General features: G+C 30.5%; 1 protein-coding gene across 1 annotated transcript; it reads right to left on the bottom strand.

Annotated features, from left to right (window-relative positions):
• Positions 1 to 3,896: 3,896 nt before the first annotated feature.
• LOC114375279 (probable BOI-related E3 ubiquitin-protein ligase 3) lies at positions 3,897 to 6,022 on the bottom strand. Its single transcript, XM_028333058.1, has 2 exons — positions 4,927 to 6,022; positions 3,897 to 4,831 (listed from the first exon to the last, which is right to left on the bottom strand). Exons 1-2 carry the CDS (start codon positions 5,215 to 5,217, stop codon positions 4,259 to 4,261), a joined length of 864 nt encoding a protein of 287 aa, XP_028188859.1. The 5' UTR covers positions 5,218 to 6,022; the 3' UTR covers positions 3,897 to 4,258.
• Positions 6,023 to 12,735: the final 6,713 nt, after the last annotated feature.

Raw genomic sequence — 12,735 nt, forward strand, 5'->3', positions numbered from 1 at the left:
ATTTTTTACCTTATTTGTTTGAACAGTAAAGAAGTTTGTTTACCTTATTTTAAAAGTCATAATGATTAAATTAAGAGTCATTCATCCAACTAAAATAAATTGGTTGGATAATTTTTTTTATTTGAATTAGACTCGAACTCAATCAATTAAATTGGTTGAGTTTTTTATTGGATCACAGATTTTAATATTTGAACTTGTCGATTCGATGATCCCACACATATACAGTTAATTTATATTATTACTGTTATTATTATTATTATTACTATTATATATTAAAAAAATACTATTTTAATTAAGAGAAAGTCCTCTTTCTCACTCAGTTTCACTCATTTGAAAACATTGACATTTTTAAATTATGATATAATAATTTTAGTTTTTGACTTTGTAAGTTTTGTGGTGTGGTATTTATTTATTATATTTCAATTTTTAAATCATGTTTAACATAATTTGTTAGTCTATATGATGAACATGACAACAACTCTTCCCTTAGACTTTTTTTTAGTGTTTGACTACATGTACAATTATAAGTAATATATATGGGTTATAAAAAATATGAAATTTTTAAAAATAACTGAAAAATTAAAATATTTTGATTCATTGACTCAATTCAACTCAAATCGTTTACTAACTATTTGATTTGGGTTGAGTTTTATTTTTTCTTAAAAAATCGACTCAAACCAACCCATTCAAATTTGATTAAATTGAATTATGAGTTTAAGCAAATTCCACCTAAATCAACCCAGGTACATCCCTAACCATATTTAAGTATGATTACCTCTATTATAAATTGTTTATTAATAAAAGTTAGAGAAATTTAAATATGGATTGTATGTGTAATTTTTTTTACACTAAACCCAATAAAACTTAACCATTCAGCCACATCAAATTAATAGTTAAAAAGTTATTTAAGTTATAAAAAATTAAAAAGTTAATTAATCTCTCTTTTTCTCCAATTATTCTCCTGAATCAAAAACTTATCAAAACAGAACATGTACTAATAATAAAACTAAGGTGTCAATGTATTTGTTTACGGTTCACATAGGTTAACTTAAATTTCAAAATATTAATCAAAACAGATTTAAAAAATGAAATAACAATAATAATAATAATATTAATAACTGAAAAATTAGAGTTTTACTCAATATATTTTTGAGGAAATTTTAGTCAATCTAACGAGAGTTAATTGGATCGTTCCATCTATTTACAAACCAACTATCTTGGACACTTTCAAGTCTATATGCACACACAATGACAATAACATCATAAATGTAAAATGGAGGTTGTTATTTGTCCCTACAACCATTGTTATGGGTCCCAATAAATTTTTAAAATTCATGAAAAAGACTTTTTTACCCCTCAATTCAAACCTTACCACTCCTCTCTCTCTGCTTTTTAATATATTCATGATTTCGTTGTGTTGAAGACACACAAAATTGTGATCCCGATGTAGTACAAGGGGTACGTACAAACTTTACAACGAAAATATGTTTTATTTTGGATTTTGTATGCAAAAACATGTTTTTATTTTATATTTTATACAAACTTCCTATACAACAATGTGAATATATTTTCGTTGTAGTACTTGCAAAATTCAATACTCAATTGTACTGGTTACATACAAAATATAAAACGAAAACAAGTTTTCACGTACAAAATCAATAATAAAAACATGTTTTTATTTTATATTTTGTTCGCAACCCTTGTACTATAGCAAAAATATGTTTTTGTTGTGGATTTTGCATGTAATTATACAATAGAAACATATTTTCATGCGAAAGACATTTTTAGAAAGAAACAACCATTTAGAAGGGATCATTGACAATAGTTTTGGAGTCAATAGCAACTCCCTATAAAATATCAATGGTATGATTAATAGACTACACTGTTCATGTTCACCATCACCAACCGAACTTACAAACAATTCTTTGAGAGAAGTAAAAAGTGTTGTGCTGCCATCACAATTCGGAAATAGTAGTGGCCTACTAGCCTATTAACCATGTATGGAAATTAAATTTGGACTATAAAGTTCTATGATTATAGAAACAATCAGGGTATACACAATACACAATTAAGAAAACCATTTTGAAGCACCTCTTTGTTGTTGTAGATCTAGCTATATTCTTTTTAAGTTAGTGACAATGGTGCAAGGCAAATCGCAAAAGGGAATGGCTCAGTATGGAAAGTATGAAGATGAATCAGAACCTAAAATGCTAATATGGCTAAAAGCAAAAGTGATAAATTAATAATATCATTTATGCGGTGTAAACACAACAACAAAAACAATGACAATTAAATAAAGTGTTGAAATCCACAAGTTTGATTTTATATATTATAAGAGGCTGGCTAACTTAATCAAATAAAAATGAAATTAAACAACATCCTAAATAACCACTGCAATTAAAAATATTGTTTCAACCATATTTAAGTGTATACAGAATTTCACCAATATTTTAGAATAAAATTATTCAACTTCTTTCTTATTTTGAATAAGTTAGATAATATTATCAATAAACTATCGTTTAACCGTATCAAGAGATAATGTATTATGAAATTAAGACCGATAAACAATTAAGAAGATAATGAATGTTGGTATGCAATGGCAGAAATGCCATGCCACCGTTACTAAAGCAAAAAAAAGGGTAACTACTTTTATGACTTGTATTTAAAAGAGAATTAATTTAAAAAAAATACTCTTTTTAATTAATTTTCCAAAAAAAAAAAAACAAATAGTAAAAAAAGTCAAAAAAAAAAAAAACAAAATCAATGTTTAGGTATTAATGTATGTTTTCTCAAGCAACTCTTGTGTAACTTTGATCTCGAACTTACTTCTAATGTACGTTTCCTAAAGAACCTCCTACTTTGTAACTTCTACAACAAATGCACTTTTGGAGGTACTCGAGGGTTTTCCTAGTAGGCTAAAAATCTTTCTTTCATCTTAGTTGTATAGAGTGAAAAAAAATGTTTGTAAGAATTGCATAAATATCCTAAATGAAAAATTATGAAATAATTAAGAGTATTTTTTGTCTTTCAATCGATACATACACTTCATCCTCCCTTGTGTTTCCAAGAAAAGATAGAATCTTTTTCAGATGCGATCCACAACAATCTCTTCTTCCCTTATTTCCATTCTTATTTATAGAGTTCCAAACAATGAAAGACATATTTGGTAACGTATCATACATTTTGGATATCTATGGAATCAACAAATGCCTTGCTTCTGCGTCGTCTTCCAAATTTGACGTGAAAATGAAGGCGGAAACAAACGTACACTTAAAAGAAGCATTTTTCCCCCCTAAAAGCTTATCAAAACAGAACATGTTTTAATAAATAAAACTCAAGTGTCAATACATTTGTTTTCAGTTCACATGGTTTAACTTTTTAATTTTTCAAACTACTGATCAGATCAGATTTGAAAAATGAAATAAAAATAATAATAATAATAACTGGAAAATGGGACAGTTTTCTTTCACTCAATCTATTCACAAACCAAGTCTATATTATATGTGCAGCCATCATCAGTACAAAATATCAATGGTATCGATCTCCCAAAGATGAATGGACTATACTAATCACCAATCAATGTCCACTATCACTGGCCCAAATTGCAAACCATTCTTTGAGAAAAGTGCTGCTGTCATCACATTTCACAAATAGTAGTAACCTATATATATTAACCACATAAGGGAACTAAATTAGGACTATAAAGCTGTTCGATTACAGATTTGCCAGAGAAACAATCAAGTTTATACATGGTCGTGGATGAATTTAAAAGCAAAAATTTAGACCAAGTCTAAAGCGAAAGTATATTTGGAAGCTAAGTAGCTAGGGAAAAACAAAAATCACTAATTGACCGCATATAAAAACAGAAAATTTAAAAGCAAAAGCTAGACGAAGTCTAAAACATATTGTATTTAGCAAATTTTCTTGTATTGGTCTGGATTGTCTTTTCAAGAACAAATTAGATCTAAATACATAAAGGGCCTAAGAAAAGTAAACCAGGCATTAGAAATTTAGAATGAAAACTTCATAAAAAAAACTATAGTTAAGTCTAGAAACATTGAACCCAGTGAAAATGAGTAATTTCCATAAATCTATCTTGATGTGTATTATCTCAGCAGATCCATCCAACCATCACAGCTAAGCAATCTCTATGATCTGTTCTACTAGTATTTACTATTTTTTTCCCGGGAATATCAATCAATCAGCCTAGAAAATGAAAGCCTGTAGTCTCATATGATCAGCCTATAGAACTAGAAAATCAAAGTCTCAACTCAATGGTAGCCTTCTTTGGTGTTCTGCAAACGGGGCAAGCCTCGAGGAAAGCGTTGCAAACTTTGCAGCAAGAAAGGTGTCTGCATGGGAGAAACAGAAAGCTCGAGCTCCTAGAATGACAGCTTTTACAAACCATTACTCCTCTTCCTCTCGTATTCTGTTCAAACTCACCACAACATTCTATACGTTTTTTCTCTTTCTCTGATGTTGCTTCTTCTCCCATCTCTTCTTCTTTTCCCCCAGTTTCGCCACAAAAGGACACTGCATCATTTGGCACCACCCCGTTGTTCAAAAAATTTCCACTTTCTGTCATTTCCTCCAATGTTTTATAGAGGGACAATGCCATGATTTCCTTCTCTTGGGCCACTTTTTGCCACTTCATATTTTCTGCCTCTAGCTTCCTTAAATAGTCTTCCAACTCTACCCTTTTCTTTATAGCTTGCGCAATTTCTTCATCTTTTTCCCTTAAGACATTGAGTGAACGAGATTCCAGTTTTTTCAACAATGCTATCACTTGTTGTTTCCCATGCTCTCCTATCATATATCTCAATTTCTCATCCTACCCATCAAAAATTAATAATCTATCAGAATACGCAGTGAATAATAATTACAATCCTAACTCATAATCAAAATATAAAAAATACTACATCTAACCTCGGATTTCATGTACTGATCAATCTCTTCCCATTGCTTCTCAAGCTGAACAGCAAACACAGGAGAATTCACGGCTTCTGAATTATAAACATGAAGATTTGGATCAACAATTCCTTGACTCCCATTATATAACTCTCTCAAATGCTGTTCTGATAGCTGTTGTTGCTGTTGAAAATGATTTTTCGCTTGGAAATTGATATGGGAGTCAATAAGCCCACCAGCGCAATAACCATTGTTGCAGAATGGAGAAGCAGAATTATTATTTGGATACCACTGAGCTTGAATGGACATAATCTTAGCACAATCTTTCAAACCAAAGCTAATCTTCCAAAATGATCAGAACCTGAACCTCTTTTCCCTTAAATCTCCTTCAGTAACACATGCTGGTAATGAAATTATATATATTTGCTGGAAGTTGAATGCTGAAAATAGTTTTTCTTTTTCCACGTTTCCACGGCGAGATATAGGGCATGGCAAGTAGTGTAGACAGATATGCTAATTGTTTGTGGCCAGTGGTGGTGAGCAAATATATATACTACTTAATAATAAAACTGCTTTGAATAAAAACAAAATTGCTGGAACAGAAAAAAGTAGTCAAGAAACTTCAGGATAGGAATAAATTAACAGTTCAAGCTTACATTTTATATTATAAATAATAAATAATAATGAGGCTCAATTAATGAATAGATTTTGATGGAGCAGAAAAAAGTAACTGAAAGGAGATCAGAGAGAGGCTATTAGATTAGTTATAGGGTGTCGTGGAGTTTTTTCTCTCTTTTGCTTTTTCTTCTTTTTTAACTTTGTTCTTAGTTCTTACCTGTCCTATAAGCATTTAAGAAATAGGTGCGAGATGTGGTAAGCAACAACGTACCACATGCATATTTTGTGACTAATCTATCGGGTCAGAGATTTCAGAGGCGTTTGTTCTGCTTTGAATAAAGGAATTGAATTCGAATTTTTCAAGTAGGTGGCAAGTGAGAAAGTCACAGGAACCTGTGAAAGGGTCAGTTTTTATTGAACAACACTATAATACTCAGAGAGAGAGAGAGAGAGAGAGAGAGAGAGAGAGAGAGAGAGATTTGAAAATGAATGGATTGAAAGCATGGTCAGGTTCAATTTTCTTTTGGTTGGTCGTATTTCTACGTTACTAAACCCTCTTTCCGGATTCCTAGCTGTCTTTTCTCACATTTGTTACTCGTTAATATTGCGTTGATATGAGAATTTTTAGATAGATAGGAAATGTTTATTGGTTGGGTGCAATTAGTTTTTACATGCTAAAAATATGATACTACTGATTTGTGAAAAAAAGAAGGAACTAGGAAGTAACAAATTAAAAAAAAAAAAGATAATTTAGTTTATAAGTTGGTCAAAGTTTAGATTTTGTGCAACAGACAATTCATTTTATTTTAGTGTTGAAAATTTTACATTTTTTTAATAAATAATATTTTTGAGCTTGCTTGTTTTAGTGGGTACTGCTGCGTGGCCTCCGGCAATCAATTTCCGGATGAAGATAGAAATTTTGTCTTCTATTTAGTGAGTGGAATTTCTGTAAATAAAAAAATTGAGTGGAATTTGTACATTAATAATGTGCTTATTTAAACTTTTTTTCCTTTTGCAAACGAATGTTCATTGTGAGGGAAATAAATTTTCAGTTTTTGCTAATAACTCTTTTTTAGGAATTAATAAATATTTATTAAAAATTATAGTAACATATACTTATAAGCAACATTTTTTAAAATATTTTTTAATTACCTGATTTTATATTATGTTTTGAAATAATCTCGAGTGGGGTTACTCAACAGCCGACTGTCGATTCTCAAAATACGAATATTTACATGGTCATTAATTTTTTAAATCATGCAACCACTACAGGTACAAATATTATGTATAAGATGTGTGATTAAACAGATATGACCAAGTGATGATGAAGAATTGTCTAACACATAATTTACTTCTCTATAAATATACCATCGCAAGCTTCAAGAGGTACATACAATTCTTACATACTACCTTGAGTGTTAAAATTTTTGCAAGTATATCCCGTTTAACATGTGAAGCAGTTCTCATTGACATGAACTAGACCATTTGAGAACATATTTAAAAAACATTTGTTAACATTCTCTGTTTTTTTTCATATTTTAATCCTATTTGAGTATAATTTGAGCTAGTAAATAATATCATTATCAACACAATTGTGAAACTATGTTGTTAAATTTTGTGATGAAATGTAATTATAAATGAAAAAATGTTATGAAACTACTAAATCAAGAAAATACTTAAAAGATGATGATAAAAAGCATAAATATCAAATGTAGTTTAAGAAAAAAAATAAAGTTGATACGTTGAACAGATCAACGAATGAGTCAACCCAATTTGTATTAGGTTAATAAGTTTGTGAGTGAAAATGTACAATCCAACTTGTTTTGACACTTCTATTAAAAAAAATAAAAATTGCCCATATAAAGTAATTTCTAATTGTAGGATCAAAACCTAAAGAATGTGTAAGTATGGGGAAAAAATGTAAAAATAATGAAAGTATATACATTAAAAAGGTTAAAGTGAAATACACGTCAATGCTATGGCAATGCAACATCATTTGTGTTAATAGCACTAAGTTTTTTTTTTTTTTTAACGACAAGGACGAAAATGAAAATATATATAGAAAACATTCGAATATTAATTTGTTTTTATAAGTGACAATTTCTCTTCCCTTTTTTATATTTTTTTTCTTTAATTAAGCCAAAGAAATGCATCATTATCCATATTTTCTTTCTTCATCATTTTCCTTCTATCCAAATATACTATCAAGAAGTAAAAAAAAAAAAAGAGAGAAACAAAGCTACACGTGATTTAATTATGTGAAATTTGAATGTTGAAGGATTTATTTCTAGACAATTCTTAGCAAATATACACTTAGATTGTGGCATCTCCTCCACCCCCTTCCCACCCAAAAAGTTGGATGGTAGATAAGGCAATATAATCTATATTAGAATTTAAATATCATAAATTTAATTATAAAAAAAACTCATAACAAACCATATTATTATTATTATTATTATTATTATTATTATTATTATTCTTTGATTGAAAAAGTAAAGGATAAGGTTCTGCAAATAATTTTAGCGCGATATCACCAAATGGCGTTAATTGGGGTTCACCTTTTCCGTTGGTTGAGCTTGAAATAAGAACAGTCTCCTAACTCTGAAAGTAAAATGTCTAGCTACCTTAATGATAGATTGCTTATCATGACAATGTGGTTTTGCAAACACAATAACCTACTTAAATGATAGATTGCTTCCTAATTGTATGTCTGGATTACGTTTATATATTGCAAGCGTGATTTTGTCTAATCAAATTATCAAACGTTAGAAATTTGACTATGAAAGTAAAACTATTTTTAAATTTTAGTATAAAATTTTGTTTTTGAAATTTAAATTTTTTACTTATCAATCAAAATGCGATTAGTGTGTGAAGACTTTATTTAAAAGAGACAAAACTCACTTTATGATATTTCATGCCTTACAAAGTTAATCTCCCATAGCTGAAGTTTTGATGCACAGCAAAAAATAATAACTTTTTAAAATATAAATTGTTGAACTTATTTAATTCACCTAAAATAAAATTTGCAAACGCTCCTCCCATCCAAATAGTCGTGACTGTTGTGTGATTGAAAGCGTGTATTCAATATTCATAGACCTTACCGTCCATCAAAAGCAAAAAAAAGAAGAAGCCAAATTAAAGCCGAATGATCGAACACGTAAGTCACTTGTGTTACATATGCAGGTGGTAATACAACGTTGTTTGAGAGTCAAGCAGAGACCATAGTTAATTAAGGATTTCATTAACTTAAAGAGCTCAAGTAAACAAAATAGTGCAAGAGTTAGTTATCAATATGTATCCGCATACACATATTTATTTACGATAAATTCTATTTGTACTTATATTATCTATAATTTTTATAATTAAAACTGAGGTAAAGAAAAGAAAAACATGAGATAAAATATATATATATGATGGGACAGAAATAAAAAAATAAAATAAAATATAGAAGAGATAATTTAATGCAATTAAGGCAAAAGGGATGATGTAACTGGTTTTTTTTTTATTCTTTACAAAAGAACGAACATATCGGTGTCAGGCATAGTGAATATCCAAATAGGATGTTTTGAACTTTGGACCTATCTTCTTGGAGCCACAGATGTAAACATCTCCATGGAAGCCATGACCATGACCCACAGGCCACAACGTTGTTATTGACGCGTCGTCCGGTGGAATCCCAAATCACGGAAACATTAAAGTAGTTTATATGTCAAGCCAACACCATTTTGAATAGACACATGCACGCACACACAAAGAAATCTCGGTGTTGGAGAAAAAGTCATCAACTGTTGGTTGGATTTTATTAATTTTCTTTTCTAATTCGTTTCTTTTGTAAACATTAATTTGTTTTGGATGTAAAGCGAGACAGATGGAGAAAGCACGGACAATGAACTGAATGATTATTATTCATAGATGAATAAATGATAATTGAATATTAAGGTGTGGCATTGGACCCACGTGCTGGCCACCCACATGATCCATCTTGGGCGGTACTTGTGCAAATGAGACCAAGGGTAAGTAAAGTCCCTCCCACATTATGTGGGTTTATATATATATATATATATATATATATATATTTGTTATCGTGCCATGCCAATAATATTCTCAAGGAAGGCCCGTATCTTTCGCTTGCTCTTGTGGGTAATGGGGTTTGCCTTGCTTTGCTTTGTTTTCTTTCGTTTAACTCATTAAAGATGTGGATATGTTCATTCCAATATGTTAGCCCCATATCTCGTATTTGATGCAAAAAGTCTTTGGGGGTAACTTCTTAACTACAATTGTCTTTTGTTTTGTTTTTGAACCTTGAACAAAGCTAGCTATGTATAAGGTGGAACTTGTGCCGTAAAGGGCAGTTTCAATCCCCTAGCTAGCTAATTCAAAAAAAAAAAAATATTCGTTCAGCGTCGTAATTTTTAACTTTAAGACTTTGATTTCGAACAATCATTAAACATGGGGAATTGTCGTGGAATCAAGGTAATTCTTTATATATAGAGTAGTGTGATTCTACCATGCATTAATATTATTAATATACTCCTATATACTAGTATCACATTGCCGTGAAGGTAAATTAATTAAACGTTGCGAGTTGAAATGAGAAGTCAGAGCACAACTTTTAGCTAGCAAGTCCCAATTTGTAAGGCTCCATAGCATTAATGTTTATGGAATTAACGAATGAAAATAGCTAGCCACTTAGCGAGTCACGTTGTTGCACAAAATGCACAAACATGCAAAGAGTCAACTAGCTCTGTAATTAAAAAAAGCTAGCTTACATAGCCATTTGTTCTGGTTTAAACATGGAGCAATTAATCTTTAAGTCTATATATAGGTTAAGAATTTGGAAGTTAAAATCAAAACTATCTACGACATCTATTTTATGAAAGAACTTCGCCGTTCCCTACCGAGCAAACTAATTAACTAAAGGTTATATACCTTATTATGTGCATGGGTGCTGGCTGCTTCTAAGAGTTGTAGCTAGGATAATTAGCATTTGCTCATTTAGTCACACACAATTAATGTTATCTTATAAAAAAAAAACGGACACTATTAAAAAAAAGTTTTAAAAGACACTTTTGTGGCTTTCCATGATGGTTTTTAACCGTCTATGAATATGATGTTATCAAAAGTCAATATTTTTCATGACAATTTTTAAATCGTTTTAAAATTCTTGTTTCTACATCGATTTTCTTAAAAATCATTTTATTATATATTTTTTTGTTTTAAAAAATTGAGAATTTGAAAACGATTTTTCCAAAAACCATGATTTTTTAAAAGAATCATCTTAACAAATGTTATTTTTCATTAAAAATATGAGAATTTAAAGATAATTTTTGTAAAAATCGTTGTAGAAATGATATTTTTTAAAACGTTTTTTTTAAAAGTGATGTTTTATTTTTTTACAGACAAGTCTGAAACCAAATTATATCAAGTTATAAAGTTGCATATTTCAATCGAGTAGTATATAATTGTTTAAAATAAATAAAGTTATGACAATAAAACCCAAACTTTAAAAGTATAGGGATCAAAACCATAATAGAGGAAAATTAGAGTCACAAAAAATATATTAGAATCAAATACACATATGTTTAGTTTCATTACACCAATCAAAATACAATATTTCCTCCAATGTTTAAATACTTCACTCGGTATCTTCGCGTCAAAGTTTCATTACACCAAAATATGTGTAGTTTGGTGCCAACTCGTTCAAACTAAATCATCTATAGCCCTACTCAACTTTGTTATACTTGATAAACTATGTTCAATTCAACACTAACGAAACACACCTAAATTATTTTTCTTCCAAGGATTTTCTTAAATATTGGCACAAATATAACAACGACAAGCAATAACCAAAACATGTCAAAGAGGGAGGCTTCTTCCTTGTTCCCTTGGGATACATTTGTTATGAAGTCAAAGAAAATTTACAGCAATGAGCACTCAACAAAAGGGAAAAGCATAAAGAAAAACAAACCTCTTGTTGAGGTAATGATGCAATGATTTTCTTGGGGAGTTTTTGAATTTGTCTAAGTTGAGGCTTTGCACTAGAGGGAACTTCTTCAACACTGGTCATAAAAACATCTATTTGTGGAAGCAGCTGAGCATTCCTCTCCACTATATTAGAATAGAAGACAACCTTAAAATAAAAAACCCATGATTACCTGATACTAGAAAATATTTGATATTAAACCTTTGCATATAAATTAACTTGACAAGAAGCCACAATATAGCCAGATTAGCTTCCTTAAAACTTTCTTAGCAACTTAAATAAAGGTGGTATGTGTCACGACATATATGATGTATCCTTCTCCAAGGGCCAAAACAATAGCTAAGTAACTTTTTCAACACTTGTCATAAAAACATATGTTTGTGGAAATGTCAAACAGATTGACACAAAACATATAAGACAACAAAATCAAGAATCCCTAGTGTGGCCCTTAGCATCCTTGGCCTAGCTTTAGCCTCTCTAAAGGAAAACAAACAAGGACATTGCTATGACTGTTGAGAACAAATCTTGGCATACCCAAAAGTTAAAATTTTTTATGAGTTATATAGAAGTTAAATTTTTCAGATATTTATGCCTAAAGCTCACACTATATACAGATGATTGTAGTGAAGACCAAACATGCAATAGGAGAAATTAAAGGAAGAGAAAGTGATTATGTGAGAATATGTAGCCATGTCGAAGAAACAAGGCTTCATTATACTTGATTTTCACTTTTGAATTCCCATACTTGACCCACCAACCATGATGCTAAGTGTCTAACTTTTGAATGTTAGAGTCTGGGCAATTTTAATTTTAAGTAAATGAGTATCTGATTACAATAGATATGATGAGGCATATCAGTGATGGTGGCATGTTGTATGAACATGACGAGTTGAAGAACTAAAAGTTTACAATTTATATTACTCTATCAAGCTATGTTCGGGAAAAATGCATATTTACATAATTGATCAGCTCTTTTGACGGTGTAGAGCTCCTTGGTGTTGAGGTTTTTTGTGGGTTGGAAAGGGGACATCACCGTCTCTCTTCAACAAATATGGGCTTCGTCCAAATCTGCGCTTCAAGAGTTCCACCATCATCCCATCATTCTAGATCTAAGTTTCCTCGATGACAATGTCATTGGCAATGAACGGGAGCAAGAGAGGGAGGGAGATTTGAGAGAAAGGAGTTCGCAAAGAAAGGACTCGTGAGATGTGTTGAAGGGTCCATTA

This window comes from Glycine soja, chromosome 11, assembly GCF_004193775.1.
Source record: "Glycine soja cultivar W05 chromosome 11, ASM419377v2, whole genome shotgun sequence".
Taxonomy (NCBI): domain Eukaryota; kingdom Viridiplantae; phylum Streptophyta; class Magnoliopsida; order Fabales; family Fabaceae; genus Glycine; species Glycine soja.

Coding starts and splice junctions, on each gene's coding strand:
- LOC114375279 (XM_028333058.1), bottom strand. CDS start 5,217: ATGTCCATTCAAGCTCAGTGGTATCCAAATAATAATTCTGCTTCTCCA. Junction 4,832..4,926: donor ATCAGTACATGAAATCCGAG/GTTAGATGTAGT, acceptor TTTGATGGGTAG/GATGAGAAATTGAGATATAT.